The sequence below is a fragment of the Poromitra crassiceps genome (assembly GCF_964638095.1).
Source record: "Poromitra crassiceps genome assembly, chromosome: 3".
In the NCBI taxonomy this organism is placed as follows: Eukaryota; Metazoa; Chordata; class Actinopteri; order Beryciformes; family Melamphaidae; genus Poromitra; species Poromitra crassiceps.
Window position 1 is genome coordinate 26,610,465 of NC_139625.1, and position 25,709 is coordinate 26,636,173.

General features: G+C 43.1%; 1 protein-coding gene across 2 annotated transcripts; it reads right to left on the reverse strand.

The window, feature by feature from the left end:
* Positions 1–782: 782 nt before the first annotated feature.
* exd2 (exonuclease 3'-5' domain containing 2) lies at positions 783–25,204 on the reverse strand. 2 transcript variants are annotated; one of them, XM_083632683.1, is made up of 9 exons: positions 25,144–25,204; positions 23,858–24,284; positions 23,365–23,621; positions 16,098–16,224; positions 13,553–13,857; positions 9,765–9,871; positions 9,529–9,664; positions 7,984–8,352; positions 783–2,377 (listed from the first exon to the last, which is right to left on the reverse strand). In XM_083632683.1, exons 2-9 carry the CDS (start codon positions 24,251–24,253, stop codon positions 2,161–2,163), a joined length of 1,914 nt encoding a protein of 637 aa, XP_083488809.1. In that variant the 5' UTR covers positions 24,254–24,284; positions 25,144–25,204; the 3' UTR covers positions 783–2,160. The 2 variants fall into 2 exon arrangements, with proteins under 2 accessions (XP_083488809.1, XP_083488808.1); XM_083632682.1 differs by having other exon boundaries at positions 23,843–24,284.
* Positions 25,205–25,709: the final 505 nt, after the last annotated feature.

Consider the following 25,709-nt stretch of genomic DNA (forward strand, 5'->3'; position numbering starts at 1 on the left):
GTTTCAGGGGAGGCTTAGTGAATAGAAGTGAAATTAGTTATCAAAATTAGATCACATAGAATAGCCTAAATGTCTGATTTGGTTAAAGAGATAATTTAGAGATACAGTAGTTTGGGGGGATTTTACTTCCCCAGAGTCAGAAACAGCAATATCAGGCTATCTTGGCTCAATTGTTGAGTGTCTATGGGATCAAATGACAAAATCATGATCCTGTAGGCATCCAGGAGTGAGGGGGGCTCCTTTTTCTAAGCTTTATCTGGGGGGAGGCCCAGTCTCAGACTTTGAAAACCCCTCATCTTTTCACGTGATTACCGTACATGTGAAACCCATGTAAATGTTTTCCACGTGTGCCACATGTGAAAAACATGTTTCTATACAACATGTGGCAAAACATGTTATCACATGTTATAATATAACGTGATAACTAGAGCTGCCACAATTAATCGATTAGTTGATCGACAGAAAATTAATCGACAACTATGAGGTTCACATGTGGACACGTGAACCTCATGTGTTTTTTCTGTAAGGGTTTCTTAACTCAAAATGTTCAAAGCAGCCGAGGTTGTTGGAAGCCCTTCAGCCGAACGAGTGCATAACGATATTATATTGACAATAACCATGCCCAAGGCTTGCAGTGCTGTGACATTAAGCAGGGGCTGGATGTGAAAGCTCATGTTCACCTCGACTGATAACTACACCAGACAAACAATAAAAACTCAATACAAACAAGACTTTTATTTTTTACCATTTACAATTTAGGGAAAAACAGCTTCAGGGGTGACATCTGGGCAAATGCAAATAAAAGACTATGTCGGCTTCATAATTTAAATTTCGATATAAATAAATGCATTCATCATACTCAAAAGATGAAAATCTAAGCTTTGCAAATGGGGTTTTGTCTTTAAGGCCATCTTCATAACACATTTAGTTCTCTCAAGAAACAAATAGATGAAAGTTGGCACCTTTTCTCTCATCATGGGTAGTGGTTAAGCGAGGCTGGAATGAAAGCACTGTCAATTGGAGCGAATCCATGTCTTGACACTGTGACAAGTCTCCAGTCAAGTTGGGGGATTAAGAGGCACATTAAAACATGAGCCATGGAGGTGTCCCAACCATCAGGAGAAACAGTGCCAGGACATGGGGAGGGGAACTTCCCGAGTTTGCAAGATCCAGTCAATGAGCCAACTTCTCTGCTTAGTGTTTCTCTCCCCCTCCAAAATAAGAAAAAAGAAACAACATTTTTAAAGAAAAACCTGAGGATGGCTGTCACCATCTGGGATGAATTCACACTGGTCCAAAAGCATCTCAAGACCAAGCTCATCATTGTAAGGGAATAGAGTCAAGATGAACTTCACTTCAAGATTATTTTGGGAAAGCCATCCTAGATCTATTGACTGAAGACAGACATAGTTTTAGTATCAGGTCATATTAAAATGACCCTCTCTCTACAAAGCAAACTATTTTGAACTGATAGAGGTAATAAGAGCTGCTAACCTGCAAGGGGGGGGGGGTATGAAGTAAATTCTGGAGGAAATTAAGAGCAGGTTACAGCTTATTCTAAAATAATTATTTCATAATTTGAATATCTTTTACATTGTTTTTATAAATAATTATACATTTTCCATAAAAAACAAGTGTCCATAATGCAATCTCATGACCTCCACTATGGCGTTGTGGAGTTAGTGTTCTTCAGATTCAGTGCTGGCTTTCTTCTCCACAGGCAGACTATTGTGAGACTGTGGCCAGTCTCTGTTCATTTAGTTCATCCAGGGTCTGAGTGGCACACTGGCTCTCACATACTTGGCACCACAGGATCAGAGTGAAAACGCCCTTCTTCAGCCACCACAGACCCAGTGCATCGGCGCATACACCCCCACCCACCTGACCCCATCATGGCCCCGCTGATACCAGGGCGGAAACTCGACACCAGTCGCGTGCTGGTGCATTTCAATGGTCGCTGGTAAGATTGTGTACTCAACCACAGGTAAACCACCGGTCTCCACTCTAAAAAAGCAATTTGGCTTATAAAATGACTGAAAGTGGCTACGGAAGTTGGAATTGTGTCCAGCGCTTTGACCGGTGGGTGAGAAAGTCCAGTTTCCTTCGCTGGTTGACATAATGGCGTTCGCTCCTCATTCTCCCTGCAGGGACAGCGGCGGGTCAGTTGAGCTGGATGGGCAGGTCCTCTCCGTACTTGCGGAGGAACTTGCTGTGGTTGTGGTCGACGGCCCAGAGGGGGGGCAGGTGGTGCGGCTGCATGGCGGTGAGGAAGTGCTGCCTCCAGCGGCGCTCCAGGTCCATCAGCCCCCGCAGGCCCAGCTCGGCGTGGGCCTGCACCACCTTCAGCCCATGAGGCACGTAGGCCTCATTGAATATCCTACATGTACAGAGCAGAGACAAGCAGTGAGAAGGCAAGTTCTGCACAGTCCAGTCCCACGGCACAGTAATGTAACGTGTCACGGTCACCTTCGCTCATGGATTTGCCTAGTTTATGAATTTGTCTTATTAATGTCATTATAGCTTTTCAATATGAGGTTGGTTGGAGTTTAGGCTTATTTATGTTGCCACCGAGGTCTACATAAAGGACTTCCAAGTCGGAGTTCACTCTCTCTCTTCTCCCAACCCAAGTGCAAGATGGTGATTGCCGTGCGCTACAGCCAATTCACGGCGACCAAACTTGTTGGAAGCCCTAGACAAGGGAGCCACATTGTCAGAAAGCTAAGGGCCCAACATTTCCCTGAGCTACAGAGCACAACAGTGACCGCCCACTTTTTCTCAGCTCCCGTTTCATCAGAGAATTCCCCATTAATTTTCTCCACAGACATTTAGAAAAAACCTTAAATAAAGAGTTTTAAGCCTGGAAGCAAGTCAACCAGCCACCTACTAAATCATGAATCACTTGGAGCGAAAACAAAAAATAAAAAGGAGGGGGGGAAATAGGGGTGCTCCAAAAAAATCGATTCTTGAAAGGATCGCGATTCTTAATGGCACGATTCCTGGATCGATTCCAAACTCCCAAGAATTGATTCTTCTTCGTATTGTTAAAAAAAAAAAAAAAAAAAAAAAAAAACAGTGCACCTGAACGCAACATGCAAGATACCGGCTGAATAAGTGTCCAAATGTTCATGTCATTTGTGTACTGTACTGCCACGGTGCCACCACCTCTTGCACTTAAGAACTCTGGTTAATGTATTCCCCCCAAAATCTATAAATCCTTCTCAAAGTCTACAGATCCCCCCCAGCCTATAAATCCATTTTATCTGAAGAACATAAGGGGGGAATTCCCCCCTAGTTTGCAAAATGAATTTAGGCCCTGACTGTAATACTTCAGAAGTTGAATTTGAAGTTCAGCATTAATACATTTGTCATTTTTTGTCTTAGATTTACCTTTGTGTGTTATTTCAATATAAAACTACATAATTGAGAATCGATTCTAGATTCTGGAATCGAGAATCGTTGGAATCGAGAATCGATTCTGGAATCGGATCGTGACCCCAGGAATCGGAATCGGATCGGATCGTGGCTTAGCCGAAATCATATTTTGATTCACCCCCCCTCCCCAAGTTTTTGTTTTTGCTCCAAGTGAAATGTTTTATGGTCACTCACGATTCAGTAGGTGACTGGTTGGCTTGGTTCCAGGCTTAAAACTCTTTATATAAGGATTTTTCAAAACTTCTATGGAGAAAATGGAGGGGAATTCTCTGGTGGAACGGGAGCTGAGAAAAAGTGAGACGGTCACGTTTGAGCTCTACTTTCACTGTCGACTACACTTGACACAACGAGCCACCACATAAAAAAAAAAATTACTACATTGCAGTCGCCCATCATAGCCTAATGGTCCATGTATTTATTTTTTTGGTAGCCTAATGGCTCATTTATACTCCATTTTCATACGTAAATAGATGCGTCCGTTTTAAACGGTGTAATCGTCACTGCCCACATACTTCCATGCGTCTTTCACGTTGGCATCATGTGAAACAATACATTCACCAGTGGGCAGTAGAGAGTCAAATGTATGAGTGTGTAATATGTGGATTTGCTCTGTTTCATGCGTATCCGTAAGCTTTCAGATGACGGACAGAAAACGCACGAAATGAACGCAGAGTACAGACAGAAGGCTCAGTCCATCTCTGTCTTTAACGTAGAGTATAATTTGAGCCTTAATTATATTTTCTTTTCAGAAACGGGGTGGGGGGGGCGACGACAAAATACACAGGTACATGCTGGTCAGAAAGGACTTTTTATCATCCTTTATCCTTATCTTATCTAGCAAGCAAATGAAATGATAGCATTTTGGCTGCTGTCGACATCAAAATAGAGAGGAGAGAGACAGATAGGAGACACACACAAACACACAGAGAGGGATTAGAGAGAGAGAAACGTGAGGCACGCTAGTGGACAGGCTGGCAGACACTCCAATGTAGTATGAATGGAACCGTGAGTGTGCCCGCGTGACCGGTAACTACAAGTCAGCAGGGGTCAGTGGAACACAGAACACGGACAGTTATCCGTCCCGAGAGGACGTGCACTGCACACACAGCTGCAGACACCACAGACAAGTAGCCTATAGTTCTGTACTAGTTGAGTCACTTGGATGAGGACGTGTGAAGAGGGAGAGAGAGGGAGCGAGGGAGAAGCAAGTGCAGATCTCAAAAGTAGGTAAACCACTGAGGGAGTTGTGAAGCTAAAACTAACTTCACCCCGGTGCAAATTCCCTCTCTTACAATTCAGTGCTTGTCTTGGTCAGAGCCTTGACGACAAGAGAGGAACGGAGCAGAGGAGATGGGGGGGGGGGGAAAGAGAGAAAAGTAGATACGGGGGGATTCCATGCAGCGATGCGCTCTCCAACGTCAGAAAAAGACAAGGTGCTTTTTCCCCCAGGAATGACCGGTGGGCCGGTATGATTTGAGTGGGGGGCCGGACTTGGCCCCCGGGGCCACTAGTTGAATAGGCCTGCCCTAGACGAACGAGTGCCGAATGATAATGGTAAATAACAATGCCCACATTTTATGGTGCCGTGACAATAGCAATGACACAGATCTAATCTATTATCTGTTTGTTTAACATTGTGCTCCCTCAAACCTCACAGGATGCCAAATTGCCAAAACTCCAATTCATAGTATTGTTACAGCACCACACAATCATCTTGGTAGGAAAATATTAAATGATTAACTAATTAAACAAGTGATGATAATCAAATGACCACAGCCAATGAGCTGCGAATTTGATAAAGCACCATATCGGTAGGAAATGCATGTCACATCATGGAATACTATGAATAAACAAGCTGTGAGTCTCAAAAGGGTTCAATCCATTTTGCTTGTAACCAACAATCAACTTGCCAAAATACAAAAATGTCAATTATAAATATATCCACTAGAGCTGGGTATTGGTTCAAATTTCAAGAATCGATTCGATTCCGATTCACAAGGATGCGAATCGATTAATCCCGATTCGATTCGGATTCGATTAATTTCAATATCGATTTGGTTAGTGATACCAAAAACGTGTTTTTTGAGCTCTAACCTGAATTACATGACTGTCCAGTTATGTAACACAGGGGTTCCCAACCTTTTTTGCGCCAAGTAGATACATGGGGAAAAAAAGTTGCGGACCGGTTGTCAATTTTAATGGTTTTAGTTACACATATATTTACTCACCAGGTGGTGAGTCTGGTGACAAAGGGTAAATAACAGCCTTTTCATCTGTCAATAAAGACACTTTCACAATTATGCACAGTGATTTTATTTCAGCCTATATAATTTCTAAAAGTAGATATAAATGATCAAACATTTCCATTTATGTAGCCTACAGTACTTATGTTTTTGTTGCAACTACCATCCAACCCCTCTTAAGAAGGGCATTCCTATTGGCCAGTTCAAATGCAGTCGCAGAATTTGTAGCACAGACGATTCCTTTAATTTACATTCTTTAGACCTGGAGTCACGTTTTAGACAGAGAGGTTATCCTGATCAATGGATTCAACCAGCGTCAGATAAATTTCGTGTTTGCTCTCAGGTTGATTGTCTCACTACCAGGGAGAAAAAAGTAAGAGACGAACGTCTGAACTGTATGGTCCAATATTCTCCTCTTGGCTGTCAGTTTGAAAAGACAATCAAAAAACACTGGCATATTTTAAGTTCTGACTCCTCTCTTAACAATGTATTTGCAATTCCCCCCCGTGTTGTGTATAAGAGACCTCCTAATTTAAAGAATTTACTGGTCAGGTCACACCTGCGACAGCCGGTTAGGAGGGAAGCATTTTGGATCTCAACTTTAGACACGGTCACCAGGGGGCTGAATGAGTCATTTGACATTAGGGCATTCTTATAGCGGTCTGTTTTTGTTTCCTTATATGTATATATCTGTGTATGTAAGTATATCACCTATACAGTCTTTAAGTACAGTCTGATCAACATACTCCGTTGGTACAGTTAATCTGGGACCTTTCTCCCTCTTATTGACCCTTTTCTTAAATTAATTTTAACTTTATTAAGATAATTTTTGCTACCTTTTGTCCAACGCATAGTTGTTCTCTACACACTGTTGATTCTTTTTTGCTGTCCCTTATCTCAGTGTAGGTAATCTGACCATGGTCTAGAGAGACTGTGGGCCTCTCTTTTTTCTTATGTAATTCTACCTGGGGCTTGTTGGTGGTTATACTGGGTTGTCAAGACTATTAGTGTTTTGCACACCTCATGGCTAATGAGAAACCTCCTTGAGGCCAGTATCCAGAATGCTAGTTTCATTTTATAACTATTAAAGATGTTGTTGGTTTTCTATGTGACCCAACACACTACCTACACTGCTTACACTGAATAGATTTATATCATGTTTTTTATTTTCTTTGAGTTTGCATTTATATAATGTCAGTTGTTAGTAGTGAAGGTCTATGCACTCTGTACTTTTACTTACATGCAAATGTATACCGGTATCTATGTATTGTTCTGTATGAGCATTGATTGACACAAATGTATTCACCTATCTAGTTGTCTCTCCACCAATCGGTGTTGAGTCCCGGATGTATATGAGTGCTCCTCCTACTTCCTCCTTCATTTCTGATGAAGACCGTTTGGTCGAAACGTCAATAAACTGACCTGGGAGCTGACAAAATATCAGTGTGTGGACTATTTTCTAAGTTATTTGCCTTTTGTCCTGCACCTGACCTCCTTTAAGCGGATGTGCACGCCCTACTTCTTTCTTCTTTGTTTCAACTACAAACATAAATAAACGTCAACTTGTTTCAACTACCACACACACAGCATAATATTTTATCCTGTTTATTAAAAAAAAAAAAACGATCTTAGGACATATGAATCGATATCAAAGGATTAAAATAAAAATCGATTAAAAATCGGAGAATCGATTTTTTGAACCCAGCCCTAATATCCACCGTGTTCTGGACAAAAGAAACCCCACCGCTTATGGCTCATTTCCACCACATATAACAGCACAGTACGGCTCTACTCTTACTTGGCCTTATTCATCTTGACCTGATAGACCAGGGGTGGGCAACAGTTTTTTCCTGAGGGCCATACTGACTTACATCAAGTAAGCGAAGGGCCACACATTGGAGATTATACCTACACTCCTGATTTTCGCGGGAGTCTCCCTATTTTTAACCCTCTCTCCCGTTGTGATTGGTAATTTCTTGTCAATCTCCTGATATAATAGTGATACAAATCCAATGGCTGTAGCAGATGAGATTTATTAACATAATTCTGCCTTTTATTGAGTTTTTGGGGGTCATTTTGTTTTTCTTTGAGTCTGGACCTGGGGCCGCACTTTGCTCATGTATGCGGCCCCAGGCCGTATTTTGCCCCAGGCCCCAGGGCTGCAAGAAATGACTGTAGAACAGTCATTTCTTGCACATGAGATCACTTTTAGCCTTTTAGTCATAACGATTATTGAAAGATAAAGCGAGTCGAGCCGGGCGGGGCCAATACCAGTGGTTTAAATGGGCCATTAGATCCACACCCTCACCTGGTCTCCAAAGCGGCGGCCTGCTGCAGAGCCTCCGTGGTCAGCTCCTGCTCCTCCTCGGTGCTGAGGAAGTTCTTGATGATGGCCTGGAGCTCGTCTCTCCTCTGCTCGGGCAGTCCATCCCTGGCACTGAGGAGCGCCCGGGCCGCCGAGCGCACCCGGCGCCGGTCCGAGTCCTCCAGCAGGCGCACGCCCTCCTCGCAGCCCTGCGGCGCGGAGAACTCCTCCGCCAGCGTCTGCTTCAAAAAACCATCGTGCACGTTGGAGGCGGCATGGCACGCCGTGCACAGCAGCAGGATGTCGTGCGAGTTGTGGTCCTTCATCTCCGCAGGGAAGTGTCGCCTGTACTCGTGCGGGACAATGTTTTTCCTGCGCCAGCCGAGGAGTTTATGAGTTAAAATCATATTTGTTGACGTACGGAATAAAAAAAAAGAGTCGCTATAAAATGAGATAGCCAAGCCACCATTAGAAAACCTTGATTCAGTGCACATCTTATAGCACGGTTGGCAACTGACTCCTTGGTTGACCAAATTATCACACTTAAAATGGTCCAGTGTGTAGAATTTAGTGGCATTTAGCGGAAACGACTTGGCAGAAATGGAATAGAATATTCCTAAGTATTTCTTAATTGGTGTATAATCACATGAAAATAAGAATAGTTGTGTATTAGTTACCTTTATATCTACATAGGGAGCAGGTCATCTTCCATGGAGGCCGCCATGTTGCACCACCATGTTTGTACAGTAGCCCAGGACAGGCAAGCCAAACTCTAGCTCTGGAGCAGGCCCTTTCACGAGTTTCATGACCACCATAGGTTCTCCCAGGGGTGTCGAACTCAATTCCATCCTGGGCCACATCAGCATTATAGTTGCCCTCAGTTGGCCGGTTGTAAATGTAACATGATATAAATTAACACTGAAGAAGGCCTACGTGCCGAAACTTGTTTGTTGCTGTGCTGCTGCCCTACCCAGACTAAGGTATTAAAACCTCTAAAAAAGGACTTGTGCTGGCTTTTCTGTTGTAACACGATATAAATGTATCAAGCCTATCATAATATTTATTTCATATTTGCATCTGATTCGATTGTTTTTTAGTACAATACTTAATACTTAATAACTAGCTCTGAAAGCAGAATTCTAGGGAAAACAATGGCACACAGACAACTAGTAGCATACAATTATTATTCAATTTACCAATAGCTATGTTTAGCCGTATTGTAAAGAATTATATTGCGCAAATTGTATTCTTTGCTAGCTCTCGCCACATAAAATGGAGTGCCGGTCCGGATTTGGCCCCTGGGCCTTGAGTTTGATACACGTGTCCTACACGGAAGGGGTATTCGGTTGGTTGCAATCTGCAACCTCACCACTAGATGCCACTAAATTATACACACTAGTCATCTATTTTGGGGGAATTCTGTATTGCCTTTGTTCCACAATGGATATGGCATAATGGCAATATTTCCCCAAAATTGACATAAGCATTTTGAAACAACACTTCAACTGCATCTGACATGAAACAACATTAGTGTGGAGTCTGCTCTACCTAATGTAGGAATCTGCTTTTCCGCAGACCACACAGAGGTTCTCCTTGGCGGTGAGATAGTAGTCCTGCTGCGAGTCGGGACGTCCCGATGGCTCAAACAGCAGCTTCACTATGAAAGGCTCCTCACTCAGAAGCTCTGTGCCAGGATGAGAGAGGCAGGTGGCATTACATTTTTAGGCATTTCCCAACATCCCAAAGATATAAAGTAAGAGGAGCAAGGTCAATTCAAAGTTTACCTCCTATTCCTTTGTCTAGGTACCACTTGGCTTTCTTCTTGTCGCAGGTACACAGAGGCTGGCCATCTGGTGCATGGAGGAAGCAGTTGTCATAGAGGGGAGACTTCCTGGAAGGGAGGAGAGGCTGCTGATCAGCACTCTTCAAATCCCTACAACCATTTTTCAACCAGTGGGTTTGGGTCAACATCATCATTCACGAATGGAAGAACATGTCACAGGCAAGCAGGACAGTAATGGAAAGCTAACCACCAGACACATGCTGGTAAAGGCCGGCTGTGGTGGAAAAGTCTGTCCACTGTAGGGCTGCAAATGATGATTATTTTAATTGTTGATTAATCTGTTGATTATTTTCACGATTAATCGATTAGTTGTTTGGTCTATTCACCTTATGTTCCAACACAGGGGTCAGCCAGTTACTTCCTATTGTGTTTACACTTACTGTGACAGTACAGTACTAGTGACGCGTGATTTCGAATCGCACATAGGTTACGCAAAAACCACGCCCTGTGCCCGCCTACGCAGCAGTCAAGCGCCGGGATTGGCCAGGCGCTCATGCTCATGTTGGGCTCTCTGTTACAGGGACACCATTCCTGTGAGAAGCAACAACACCAAGCCTGCACCAAGCGAGGCTGCAATGAGGATATTGAAAGACAAAATCCTACAGAGCACCAAAGCATACAATGTATTTTAATGTTATTGGACTTTGACCACCCGCCTCAGTGGTTATTATGAGGCCAGAATAACAGATGCTGCTGGCCATTGGGAAGGCTAACCCTTTACTTTTGGTTTTATTTATTGTCTATGATTCAACTTTTTATCTATGATTTTATATTATTGCATGTTTTTGTAGATTGTTGGGACTTCACTGGCCTGGAACAAATGGCTGGACTGGGGGGTGAGGTGAGGGGGTGGGGGCTAGGCCTATGTGCTGTAGCCCATTGTATTTTTAATTATTATTATTATATTATATGATGATATGATATTTTTTATAGTTTTCATTTGCAGGTTAAACTGTCAGCTGAGCTCTGTTATTGAAGCTTTGGCTAAAGGCCTGGATTTTACAATGATGTTTTGAAATAAATGTTTAAAAATCGATTGTGTGTTAAAAGCTTGTGTTACGTTTTCATTGGCGTTAATACACTAATAATTAATTTCAATGTCCCCTATCAAGAGCAATTCAGTTGGTTCATGAAATCGCTGGGCTGTGTGCCCAGCGATTTGTGGTGTGGGAGATTCCAGCTGTCAAAAGAAGACAAAAGACTTGCTCCTGGCCAATCCCGGCGCTTGACTGCTGCATAGGTGGGCACAGGGCGTGGTTTTTGCATAACCTATGTGCGATTCGAAATCACGCACTAGTGACCAGTGGCCTATATCACGAAGCTGGATTAACATACCTGGGTTTTCCCTTCGTTATCTGATTACACTTAACCTTAACTTAACCAGACCTCCGCAATCATGATAAGCGGTCTCACAAAGCTGGTTATCAACTCGCTAAGTGAACCCAGGAGTTTCCAATCTAGATCAGTGCGCGTTCACATAAAAGGGGCGGTGTTTGCTGCATACGACCAATCCACTCGCACCATGGAGAAGCCGCAGAGAGCAGCGTATTTTACGATGGAGGAGCAAACCCTGATATTACAAACATTTGAAGAATATAAAACAATTATTCAGGCTAAAAGCAACACCGTTGCAGCGGCCAGAAGCCACAAAGAATGCTGGCAAAAAATCGCAACTCTGTCAATGCGAAAGTTATATTAAATGCCCACTCCAAATTTATGTTTTTGATTATTTATTTGCGCTTTTTAGATGATTTTAACCTCATCCATTATTTCAGATGCAACCCCGGTGGAGCAAAGCGGACTTGGGAGCACTCTTGGATATTGCATGTGCAGCATTGAATTAACAGGCGTCAACACATTTTTGCGTAGTTTTAAGTGAGAAATTGTACCAGAGTACTTCGATGTCAAAATGCATGCCTGCTAAGAAAAATGCGTGCAGGTTGGCAGGTCTGAAAAATTTGTAAGTACAATCTGTAGTTCGCATAACAGCCATGCAAGCCGGCACAGCAGATCCTGATGCCGCGCCCCAGAGATAGAGAGAACATAAATAAATAAATAAATAAATCACAATATAGCCTGGTTTCAGATAGAGCGATATGGTTGAAAAGTGGCAAAGTGTTCCTTTAAGAAGCTGGAATCTGAATTTTGACTTCTCTTCTTAGAAAAAAATCTCAAACCGATTAGTCGATTATCGTATGGCTGGTTAAATAGTGAAAGAGACTGGTATATTTTGGAATTCCTGAGCCCTGTACCACGAATCTCGATTAGTGGTTTAGCGAGGTAACTTCAGGTTTAACCCTGGTTTGGCCGTGCTACAAAGCTAGTTAACTTCTTACCAACATATATTTCCATAGCAACTTATGCTTCACACTTAACCTGGTCCGCAGCAGGTTAAGTTGCAAGGATAAGATTAGACCATAAATACACTGCCCACGAACCAATCGAATCAGCAGTTTGGAAAAATGGCCAACCCCTTTCTGGACGAGTTTCCCATCGAGGAAGGAGCACGAATTGTAATGTTGAATTAATCAAGGACTAAAGCCTTGCACTTGTTGCATGCTACATTTTAATTAAGCACTACTTACCACTTTGGAATATGTTTTTATATACCGGTATTCATTTTTGTGCTCTCAAGTAGCCTAGATAAGTTGTTTGACCCTGCTGATCGATTGCAGCTGAATAGCGAGTGGAGAAATAGCACTAAACCGGCATAAAAAGGTTACGTAAACGTCTCCAAAGCGCACGGTGCCGTGTGCGCAACGGAGCCGAGACTGACGTTGGGTTGGAATTGAAATGGTGATACATGCTAGAATAGCCTACTACATCTAAGCAATTTAATAGGGGATCACCTGCACACAGGCGATCCCATATTAAGATGATTCATATCTAGGCTACGCCTGCATTTTGCAGCTGCTGATGTGATTGTATGATGTGATTGAACTTCATATTTCCAGCATCATTATATGAAATATGGAGATATGCGACTCTGCCGACAATAGCCTATATATGTGACCACAAAATAGGCTATTTTTTATAAATGAAATCTATGCCCGCACGTACCGTGTCGATTCAGTTCAGAAGCATTTTATAATTTTATTATCATTCTTTTTTTTATTGATTAGCCTATAGGAATTATTCAATCAGTGCGACTAAACACATCATGAGATCATTATTATTCATTGAGCATAAATGGTCTATACATACGGATTTTGGACTGAGATAGATTACAGATTGCTTCCACAAAAGACATGCCGGTTTTGAGTTTATTGAGAGGGTGAATTGAGCTGCTGTAGATAGCCTACGTGGAGGTAGAAACCGCTCTTCAAAGAAATTACTGGTGTGGATAAAAGTGGTCACTTTAGACAGTCATTCAGGAACAGACTAATAATATCCAACGCGGATTTTTATTTGCGGTTTCATTCAATGAGGAAATAGGCGTGTCTGGCGCTGTCGGAATGGAGCAGTCCATATTGCATTGTGATTGGCAGTTGTTAAAAAACACGCCTCTTTTGCGGGCACGAGCTCCAGTGCACGGGCATTTTCATGTGCACGAGCTCTCAGCTTGATTAGAAAAACCTGGTTCGAGTTAACGAGTGGCAACCGAGGTTCGTAGTACAAGTTAACTACAATCGAGCTGATCTGGTTTAGACAAACCAGATCAAGGGACAGATCCTGGATCTTCTTATAGAACATTGGTGGTATAGGGCCCTGGTCTGCCTGGGCGCTCACCTGGCAGAATAGCCCACACCCAGTGGTTTTCTCTTGTTATTTTTGCGAGGGTCTGGGACTTGCTGATCTCCAGACTCTGGGCTTTCATAGGTGGGCTGCTTCCTGGTGCGTCGTCTCTTCTCTCCGTCCGCGGTCTTCTCCTCTCCGTCACCTCGGCCCCTAAAGGGCACATCCAGCAGGCCCTGGCAGTGGGCAGACAGTTGGGAGTAGCTGCTCCCGCTGGAGCTGGACGAGGCATGGCTGAGGTCCAGGAGGTGGAAGAACAGAGCGATGGAAACCTGGGCGTCCCGGGCAGCGTAGGTCATCTGGAGTGAGAGGGCCGGGGAGATTTAGAGGGGAAACTCAACAGCATACTTTGTTTAAACTGATCAAGTCACCACACTGTTTTTAACTGGAGGTGGTAGAAGTACACAAATTCCTTACTCAAGTAAAAGTGTAAATACTAATACTCATCTAAAAATATACTCTGGTAGAAGTGGAAGTACCGTTTGAAATCTTTTGCTCAAGTCAAATTCTAAAAGTGCACAAGTGCATAGTCTTAAATTTACCGGTACTTAAAGTATAAAAGTAAAAGTCGTTCTCCAAAAGTCATTTCTAATGTTCTAATCTGGTTCTGTTGAGCATTCCTCTGAATCCCAGATGAGAAAGAGTGCGCAGCTCAAATCACTGACATTAATTCTAGCAGATGAATTCACCAACGTTAATTCTCTCTCTTGTTACTTCTCTCTTCATGTTGCTTCTCTCTCTGTCCCTTTCCCTAACTTGTGGTATCGCTTTGTTGAACAAGCAGCCAGCCGCTTCCTGGAAGCTGTGTGTGTGTGTGTGTGTGTGTGTGTGTGTGTGTGTGTGTGTGTGTGTGTGTGTGTGTGTGTGTGTGTGTGTGTGTGTGTGTTCAAAGTGGGAGGCGGGCCTCCAAGCAGTTTCAGGGGAGGCTCAATTAATGGAAGTGAAAAAATATTACATTAGTTATATAAGGAGATCTCGTAGAATAGCATGAATGTGTGCAATTTGGTTAAATGAGATACTTCAGATACAGTAGTTGGGGGGGAATTTGACATTTGTTCCTACTTTCCCCAGAGTCAGAAACAAATACCTGCCTCCAGGCAGACCTTTTTACACATTTGGTGCAGTCTGAAGTATGTCAAACCGCAGTATCAGGCTATCCTGGCTCAATTCTTGAGTGTCTCTATGGGATCAAATAACAATCGTGATGAACCCATTGACATCCAGGAATTGAGCTTATTCCAAGCATTGTCTGGGGGGAGGGCCACAGGCTCAGACTCTGGTTTATAGAGTACCACAGGAATGAGTCCGGAAGTAGCACGTCCGGTTCGTAGGGGTAAGTGGAATGGGATTTTAGTATGGGGATTTCAGTTAAATGCCTGAAATAAGATCTGACTGTGGTTACCAAAAGTTTATGAAACAGCGAAGTTTGTATTCAGCAAGATAATCTTCACAAACGAGGACCACTTTTATGACTTTTGAAGCATACATTATTTATTCTTTTACGCGGTTCAGAAAACGCTTCAAAAATCATAAAAGTGGTCCTCGTTTGTGAAGATTATCTTGCTGAACACAAACTTTGCTGTTTCATAAACTTTTGTTAGCCACAGACCTTATTTCATAACCTGACGCTGCCGGATGGACGGTATAGCTCCACATGGGTTTCACTAAACCAGTCGATCTGGGTTTGAAGTCACCAGACCCGCTGACGGAGGCGGGCACTTTGTCCAAGCTACTTGGCAGGTGATTGGATGACCCATCTGTCTATAACCGCTGGTGGGTGTTAACTTCAACCAATCAGATCGCGGAAGGTGCCTGTGGATGATCTCCGTGGTATTCATTGATTGAGTCCTCGCGGTCGTAAAGTCACCTTCGAAGCATTTAGTTAGATTATAACGAACTAGTTGTGTGGCTTAGCCTTCCCAAATGTTGAGGGTCGTTTTTTAGAATTTAATACATAGAATTGGGAACATTACATTCAATTTCATTCAGACTGCCTGTCACTTCCGCGATGTTGACGAGTGAAAAGAACTACAAAGACCATGTACCCACTACTTGCCCAGACGAGTCTGCCCGCCTACGGCCGCCGCTGATTCGTCGGCCCGGCAATGGCCGGCATGGCTCGACCAATCATCTTAAACTGCCTGTGCGGGTCCAGACCGTCACGGAGAACCAAATGAAATGTGAGTTCACGTGACGGGCGGTTTACCAGGCTACTTATTTCATGCATTTAACCGAAATCCCCATACTAAAATCGCATTCACTTTTCCCCTCACGAACCAGCATGGCGGCGATTTCTGGGCCTACAAAAATGCGTCATCCCTGCGGTACTCTATTTCCCGAGAGTAATGAGTCCGTTTTGAAAATGATGTAATCAGTGAGTAGAAAGTACAGATTTTTATTTTGAAATGTAGTGAGTGACTAAAAGTGTTCAGTGAAATGAAAACTAATGAAGGCAAACAAAATCACACCAAGCTGTATGAATTAATCTAAGCTGCTGAATACTAATGTACTGATACGGCAATGCATTTTGAATGGTCACCTGCTCCAGTGTCAGCTGATCAGCCTCCCAGTCACTGCAGCGCAGCTCCAGGGATTTGTCTAGAGATACACTCAATAGATCTGCTGCCAGGGACTTCAGACTAAGGCCATTGCTCACCATAGCTTGCCTAAACATGTCAACAGAATTGTAAAGGAGATCAGCAATTTTCACAGTTGTTTAAAAAAATATTTTTTCTGATTTTCCCCCCAATTGTACTTGGCCAATTCCCCCTGCTGCCCCAGTTGCTGCCACACCCCCTCTGCCAATCTGGGGAGAGCCATAGACAAACATATGATTTCTCCGATACATCTGCAGTTGCCAACCGCTTCTTTTCACCGACAGCGGGTAGCTTCAATCGCAAGACATAGCACGTGTGAGGATCACACTATCTCCACCAGTTCCCTTCCTACCTGAACAGGCGCCCCGCTCGACCAGAGGCGACGCTAGTGCAGCGACCAGGACCCATACCCTCATTCCAGCTTCCCACCCACAGACACAGCCAATCGTGCCTGTATGGACGGCTGACCAAAGTAACACGGGGGCACGAACCTGTGACCCTCGTGTTGGTAGGCAGGGAATCTGCTACACTACCCGGACGACCAGAATTTACACAGTTTAAATTATCAGAATTAGGGCTGGGCAAATATCGATATTGTGATATGAGACTAGATCATGAGAAGACTAGACTTAGATTTTGGATATCTAATATATGGCATAAGTCTTCCTGGTTTTAAAGGCTGCATTACAGAAAGTGATGTAATTTTCGGAACTTACCAGACTGTTCTATTATTTGCCTTTACCCACTTACTCATTATATCCACACATTACTGATGACTATCAAAAATCTCATTGTGTACGGGTCCAAATACCAAAAGACTTGTCGACTATTTACAACAACAATTACCCTCATATTACAAAGGAAAATAATACTCAGTGTTTCCCACAGGATTTTGAGTATTTGTGGTGGGCGACCGCAGACCCCCTAGGGGGGTGCAGGGGCATGCCCCGCGCAATATTTTTTTTAAACATTTTAAAGTAAAATGCATGAATTTGGTGTACTTTGAGAAAGCTTAAGAGCAAAATTAAAAGGCTAGATCTAACATGTCATCATTACTGTGCTGTGGGTTTACAATGACAAACTAAATTTCTCCCTATAGGTCAGGGATACTCAACTTGCTTTGCCACTTTCGTGAAATGATAGAAGGCGAGGGGCCAGTTAATAAACAAACAAACATTTTTCTGTAGCGGATTGTAGGTTTTTGGGGTGTCAGCCGGAGTTTAGGCTGACAATGTTGTGCACACCTGATAGTTAGGTTAAGTTAGTTAGGTTAAGTACATACATACAGTAAGTGCCTGGGTAGCGAGCAGATGGCGGTATTTGACAATTTAGCAATTTTGCTCTTAAGCTTTCTTGTCTTGCCTCTGAACCTGGGCGGTCGCAAATCCTCCCTCTCCTGCTCCTGCACCTTTTTCCCTCTGCCTGCAACACCACGCTAGCCGGAGCAAACTTGCATTTGTCTATACGAAATGACAAACATGGATTTATTGGATTTAAGCTGGTCTCTCAACGCAAATCAACTAAACTTTGAGGAAAGCGAGGTCCGGGGAGCCCCCACCCTCTGCCCAGACGGATTTTCGCCACGGGGTACGGGAAGACAGCAGCGATTGACCCAAGGCTGTGACGTCATGAAAATTGAGATGGGCGGTCAGTGAATTTGAACTGTGAAAAATGGATTATACCTGGATTATATCACGGAAATTTCCACTGATCTGCATAAGGAATTAACTTATGTTGGGATTCCAGAGACTTAAGACCTGTTCTGTTTGGTCTGTGTGACCTGATAGGAATTCAGGCAACCAAAACATTTTCATCCTAATCTGGACTCGGAGCTGCCAAGGACACAGCCGAAATTCCTCTCCTGATATCTACGAATGCAACTGCGCTCATCCACCCTCCACCCTCCCCCTGACACCTGTTGGACTCGAGGCCGTCACCATAGCGAACCGCTATGTTTCGCTCACCATCCGGGAAGACGACTCCCCCTATCAGGCTCACTAGCACACACAAGGACAATTGGACATTCACAGACTCTCAAACACACACGCACACACACACACACACACACACACACACACACACACACCCCACCCCCCCCCCCCATGCTGCCTTGTTCCAGCCTGGCTCTTGCAATCTTCCCTCCACGCTTCATCCTCACCCCCCCCTCCTTCCCTCGTTCTCATCTGAATGGGGCCATATAGATGGAGGCTGCTATGAGCGATAGCATAGCCCCCAGTCCTGTGTGAGCGAGCTTCTCCCCCCCCCTCCCACTGCTAAACCCCCGTTCCCCGCAAATCCCACTCCTTCCCCCCCTAGTATTTCTTGTTTCTCTGTGTATGTTAAGTCCTTACATATAACAACAAATGGTTATGTATTGTATAATAGTCAAGTGTGCCATTATTCCTATTCAAATCTAGTAATAATGTTAAAAATAGTCTTAATTTGAGTATAGAAGGTGATATCCATTTGTGTGTTGTTTTTTGTTGTTTGTAGAGGACCGCAATGGAAATAAGCCAATGGCTTTATTGTGTTTTTATCCTCGGTGATTGTCTGTGTTTTCCCTGTATTGTTGACATTCACCCAATAAATCAATCAATCAATCAAAAGCAGCTAAATCATAGATTATTGAAAGATATTCCATATTCCAGACTGAAATGCTATAACAGAAGTATTGGCCAGAATGACATGAACATTTATTGGACACTTATTCAGCGGATATCTTGCATGTTGCGTTCAGGTGCACTGTAAAAAAAAAAAAAAAAAAAAAAAAATTTTTTTTGGTCATCATCATTTTGTGGCGGTCCAAATATTATTGTGGCGGCCCGCCACAAATTCCTTTATGTATGGGAAACACTGATACTGATTTTAAAAGTGGGCTCTATTACCTTTGGACATGCATAACCGAATAGATGGTGCAACCCACATAGCAGCAACGCAAAATGGAAGGATTTGGAGCAGTCAATTGGATATACATATTCAATCACTGATAGGACTCTTCATGTAGCACATTCAAAGAATCTGAATTGTTGGACAAAGACCTCTTTGAATATTTGGTTTAATGCCTTAAGTTCAAATTGGAAAGAAATGCGCGAATGCTTTATGGATGGACGATATATCAGCAATCATATCGCTATCGGCAGATGTTAGTCATTTTTAACATATCTTTATATTTATCGTATCCGCCAACATTTTCACAATGAGAGGAAACGATGTGGTAAATCTATGATTTACAGGCTTTTCCAAATGTTTTGGAAATAAAGAAATGCATTACTTTTTCAAATCCAGTGTTTAGATGTGTTTTTCAGTATGTACACAATTTTATTATCATAAAAATGTTTTTATACAGATCATATCGAGATCACTAAATATCTTTTATGGGCCATAACAGCAGTATTAATATGTTATCGTATCGGTGATTTTTTTTTAATATTGGTGCATCCCTAGAATGCTTAGATGGGTGTTATATGACAGCGACTTCAAACCTGCTCAGCAAGATGGCAGGTTTAAGCAGTGGACCACTAAAGATATTACAGCATATACTGCTCAATTTCCTCCAGCAGTGGAATAGACCGCTTCCAACAACACAGACACCTACTCTAGAGAAACAGGATTTTTATATATATCTCCCAGTTAGGCACCACTTTGACAGAAATATTATAGTTCTCAGGAAAACGAAACAAATCTGATCGATGTATTTATTGATGCTTCAGTGTTTCCCCTATATGTATTCAGCAGCGGATGGCCACTGCTGCTATAGATTTTTTGTTTAGAAACTAACCTTATATTACAGACGCTTCATATCCAGTCAATTCACACACCTGTGAGTAAAGCATACCAGTAAACAAGAAACTTTGTGCTTCGCCGCTTACCTGATCATGTCAGCACAACGCATAGGAAGCATGGGGGACAGGGGAACATTACCTCCACATTGAAAAACTAAGCACTGGACTGTTATTTTGAAAAGCCGTTATTTTGATAAGGTTGTTTTTTTTGGATGGGCCATGTATGTTTAATTAAAATGGGAAATAATATTGTGAAATGCTGTGATATTTTGGTACATACTGTACCATACTGTGAAATTTCATACCATTACATCCCTATTGCCTAATACAATTTTATTGACTGGCTGTCCTACTACACAGGACAGGACTAGGCACTAGGCAGGGCGTGCTTTGCAAGCCAAGTAAAGAAAATTGTCCTTCACCACCGCTGCTACAACTCCATTCTAGGGGAAACGCAGTAATACATGTCCAATCTCCACAGAAAACTGGTTGCTAGAATCTATTCATGTCAACAGTCCACCAAGACTCATTCCACAATAAACTGTTGCACTATACAGTAAGTTATAAATCAGAAAGACTACATACACTGTCACCTAAGTGACGTCACTTTCTCTACCGACAAAGCTGAAGACCGGCGACATGCCACGAGCTATGTAGTTTTTATACGAAACTAACCCCTACATTTCAGTTTGGCGACAAACTGCGACTTTCTTGACATGCAAAGTTATGTTTTAAATTGACAAAATTAACGTTGGCAACCCGTGGGCCAGTTTTGGCAGTTCTGAGTCTATTGGAGTCAATGGGGAAAGTCAATGTGATCTCAGATAGATTATGACAGATGCCTTCGCGCCTATATTCATTAAAGTAAATATTCAGCCCATTCTCTGAAGCCACATATCTTCAGAATATTCTGACACTAAAATGGCATTTTTCAGACAGACAGATCAGGAGAAAATTAAACTTGTTCAAGACCTGTCTATCTCAGCAACACACTCTCGTGAGATTTGGCAACAGGAACTCATGTTAGCAGGAAGCGATTAGCTAAAGCTACATGTGAAGTTCATTGATGTAGTAGCTAAATCTGTGGCTAGATTTTTTTTTTATGGAATATCTTAGTTTCAACTGTATTGAGCTAACATGGGGCAGCTTTGTGTTTATGTGTGGGTTGTGTGGAGTTTGGGAACTCACAATCTCCATTTCAAGTTAGCTTGCTAGGTCAGCACTAACCCCACGTCACCAGGCACAGTCCTCTCACAACACTTCAGGGAAGAGCTGACCACGTGACCATTTAGGAGACTTGCTACTACCATTTGTTAGAATTGGCGGAGCCTGCGGTGAATCATCTATAGTAATATAATATCTATGTTTTAACTAAGAAAGATCACAGTTGCTCGAGTGTCATCACTGATGACATCACAACTGCTCTAGTGACATCAAACTTGGGCAAATTGCAAATGCATTCAACACACTCAATCATCATTCAATCAATCAATGTGTCTGAACACAAGAAAACAAAAAAAGTCTATCATTCAATCATCCTCACTTCCATCACAAATCGTGAAAGACATCGCACAACAGGATCTGGAACCCACTTAGCCAATTTTAAGTAAGATGGAAAGTTTGACTTCCTCTTTGAGACTCTGTATGGATACATTTGTCAACTACTGGATGGAAAGGTCACTATATCGTATTACATCAGAGGCATTTTGAGAGGGGTAACTTAGGGCTGTTTGATTTTGCCTAAAAATAAAATGGATGATTTTTTCTCTCAAAACTCGATTTTTTTATACTATTATACTTCTCTAAACATTTGTTGCCCTGCAGAGCTCTTTTTTTTTTCTTCTTTTTTTCATAAGTGACAATTTACACTTTTACTCTGAAGGCAGAACAACCCAACTTCCTGTTTTAGCCTAACTTGCTATGCCTAACTTCCTGGCTGTTGCTTGCTAACCTGAAGTCACTTGACAGTGGTGGATTTGATCGAGCACTCTGTGCTCTGTTGGAGGGATACTCTTGGTTTGATGACTTGTGTGTGCCTCCGTGACATAATTATATCAGCAGTGTCTAGAGCTAAGCGACCACCCGCGCTCGGAGTTATATCTGTACTAGAATAACACAAAGTCACAACAAGTATGCGGGGAACTGCGATAGCAGTTAGAGGAAATTCAGACAGACAGGGTGAGTGAGGCTGGTAACATAACACTACAGCCATGAAGCACAAGCAGAAGCTACTCGGTGGCCTCACGTGTTGTTTTGTTGTTATGTGAACTATAAAGGCAACATTTCACCGTCTGGTGATAACGTCTGTTTTCGTGTGCGTGTGTGTGTGTGTGTGTGTGTGTGTTGTGGGTGGCAATCGTTATCTTGTACAGCTACAGCCCGCAGTGCAACACGCTGCTTTTGTGCTTGTGTACTTTTTGGAGGTGTTGAAATAAGTTCCAAGTCTTTAGTAGCCAGTAGTCACAGCCTCCAGAGAGACTTTACAGCGGGGAGAAGGAACAAACCTACCTTAAGCAGCACGCATACATGAGAGAGAGCCGCCCCGCCGTAATGTAATTACCCTAGTTAAAGTGTAAATCGATTTGACGATTTTCATTTTTTTAACATTGTCCTAACTAATTGGACTACGATCCAAAATCGATTTATCGAGCAGCCCTAGGGTAACTTCAATGTCAATCTCTTTACTCTGCATATCCTCACCTCAACAATGTTTTCTCTCCCTCTCTCTTCCAATTTGAGTGACTCCATAGATGTAATTATTAGATGTCTCAAGATTGAAGTGAACACAATGTGATCTGTGTTATGGATGAAGAGGCAGATCATTGCACCCTCATGTCTAGGCTATTTGCTATAACCCTCCCATGGACATCTGTGTGGACCGATCCCCATGTGGAATCCTCAACCCTTATTTTCTTTTATCATAGACTATCCCTATTGACAAAGGAATGGACAGGTAGATATGCCCTTTGAAGATATACCTGGATGTATACTGGTTCAATGTACCGACCCTCTCAGAAATTAGTAGTTCAATTTGCAGCCCATAACACTCAGCAATCGATTATAATTACAATTAAGATGAAATTAAACCCCATGACCCATTTTGTTTTATGTCTGTGTCTGTCATGTCTTCTCTCTGCTGACAGAGAGGAGAGAGAAGTTCCTTTCCGTTCAAAAAACCAATAAGAAGGGTTAGAATAAAAAAATCTGTAAATATTTTGTGAAAGCACCAATAGTCATCCCTACAATATTGTTGCAATATCAATAGGAGGTATTTGCTCCAAAATACTGTGATATATATTATATTATCACCCAGCCCTAATAATAATAATAATGTGATTATGAAAAACAAAAACAAAGAGGGGGGGAAAAGCAATCTCCCCGTGTTTCCAGAGAGTAAGGGCTTGAAAGAGCAACAACCCAGCCGTACCTCTGTCTTAAGGCAAGATAGCGCAGGTCGACTGTGCATCCCAGCGGCAGGCCGTAGTCGCGAGTCAGACGTTTGCCATCTTCGTAGCAACCGACGCCGACCTTCAAAATGTGGGGGTCACGCAGGACTTCCATTAAGCTCAGGGGGAACGGCTGCTGCCCACTGCGGAACGGAAGCAGCCTCACCAGGACACACAGCCCCGAGTAAGACGCCATCTGCAGCAGGGAGACCACAGAGGCTCGGCCCTTCTCAGACACCTGGGGCAGAAACAGCAGGAGACAGAATCAGACAGGAGAAAGGCACTTCCAAACTAACTGTTTAAAAAAGGAAAATTCAACATCAATTACGTTCTCAAAATCTGCAATGTTCATTGTGGTCAAAGCGCTACTTTATGATTAGGTGTTGCAATTTACGTTAAATTGTTTTAGGGTGGATCTTTGCTCCAACTATATGAAAACATGCAAAAGGGATTTCTTACGCCGTTGGTCTTTACCCATTCACAGTCGAGCCCCAGCACAGGGAAGACTGACAGCTCGTTCTGCAGTGAGGGCCACAGCTGCTGCCACTCCTCTTCACTGCTCACCATTACCGGCTTCACCCCCAGCAGCTGTTCAGCGGAGGGGATCTGCACAGGAGGGAGCAGCTGTCCGATCCCACTCTCCACGGCCTTAAAGTCCTTCTCAGCCAGACGGGGCGGTTGTGTGTGTTGACGCTCCGCCGGTGTGAAGTCCTCCTTCCCAGGACGTGGAGCTTCCACAGGATTGGCTACCTTGGGAATGGAAGGCTGCCTCTTCCTGTGTGAGCGGTAGACCTGCCATATGAGCAGCCCTCCTAATGTTGCGCCCAGGACTGATGTTAGGACAGCGGTTAGAAGTCCTCGGTGAGACATCTTGGCTTGTAGTGGGCTGAAGAGTGCAAACCTGGAGTCGAAACACACATGAGCCCAGTTGCTTTCAGTGCCCAGATCAAGGTGCACTGAACAGCTTTTCTACTTTACCCTCAGGCTCTTCTGACAGCTCCGTCTGATGACTAGCTGTTGGAAGAGCCCTCTTACCGGCCATAACACTTGTGGAAATCTTTATCAGGCATTAAACTCACCTTATTTCTGCATATTCTGAAGGTCAGATGGAACAACCTTAAAATATTGGAATCCTCGTTGCTTCAAAAAGTGAGCTTTTATTGTTTTAAAAGGCAAAGTTTGATGAGAATCGGCTAGTCGGCTGGGCCCTGACATCCGACGCATGCGCAGTTGCGCACTGGCATAATTTCCTCTACAAAGTACATTTTAGGCACAGCCCCCGAACGTGTGACAGCAAAGATAGTCAGAAATACCTTCCGAAAAAAGGCCCAAAAGGGTACAATCAGTGGAAACTTTAACATGCACTAGCCCAGAACCTCTACATTAGTTTTACCAGCAGTATCACCAAATGATGCCAGTGCGCATGCGTCGGGTGTCAGGTCCCAGTCAACTAGACGATTCTTGTCAAACTTTTCCTTTTCAAACAATAACCGCTCACTTTTTGAAGCAACTAAGATTCAGATATGTTAAGGTTGTTCCATCTGACCCGACCAAAACTTTCAGAATGCAGAAATAAGGTGAGTTTAATGCCCGATACAGATTTCCACAAGCATTTAGACTGAGGAAAGCCGGCGCTTTGAACAGAGAGTCTACAGACAAGCTGTCAAAACGTCTGAGGGTAATTTTCTACTCAGAGGAATAGATAGATACTTTATTGATCCTTTGCAGGACATTAATTTGTCACATGATAATAACATTACCTTCCTGTGTCCGCGGGCTGCCTTAACCCTGGCTCTGCTTCTGTGATGTGGACAGGCACCACATCCCTCTGGGAAACAGGTTGACATCAATGTCATGAGGTAAATTTACACCATCACTGCTCCATCCATATTCCATAGTACCCAAGCCAAACTTACCAGTATTATTGGGACACTAATAGTTAATTTAAAAACAATGTGTTGGATAAGAGAAAGATGCAGTCCTTGACATAGACATCATCGTCATGATCATCCCCAAATAACCCCACTAACTCTCGCGACAAAGCCAGAAATGCATTTACCACCTTCACCTCAACCAACCTGGGGTTGCTGGCCAAGTTATCATCTCGCGTTAGCTAACATTAGCCAGCTAGCTTGCTAACGCTGGCTAGCTAAAGTTAGTATGTTGTAGTATAGACTGCAAAGCTCGTTGGGCTGAGGACATGTCTAGAATGAAAAAAATCCAGCATACAGCTTTGGTATGTGATGTCACGCAACTTGGACTAGCCTTATAGAGCAGATGCACCAGTTCAAGTTTGCCACAACAACAAACAGAACTTCCGGAAAAT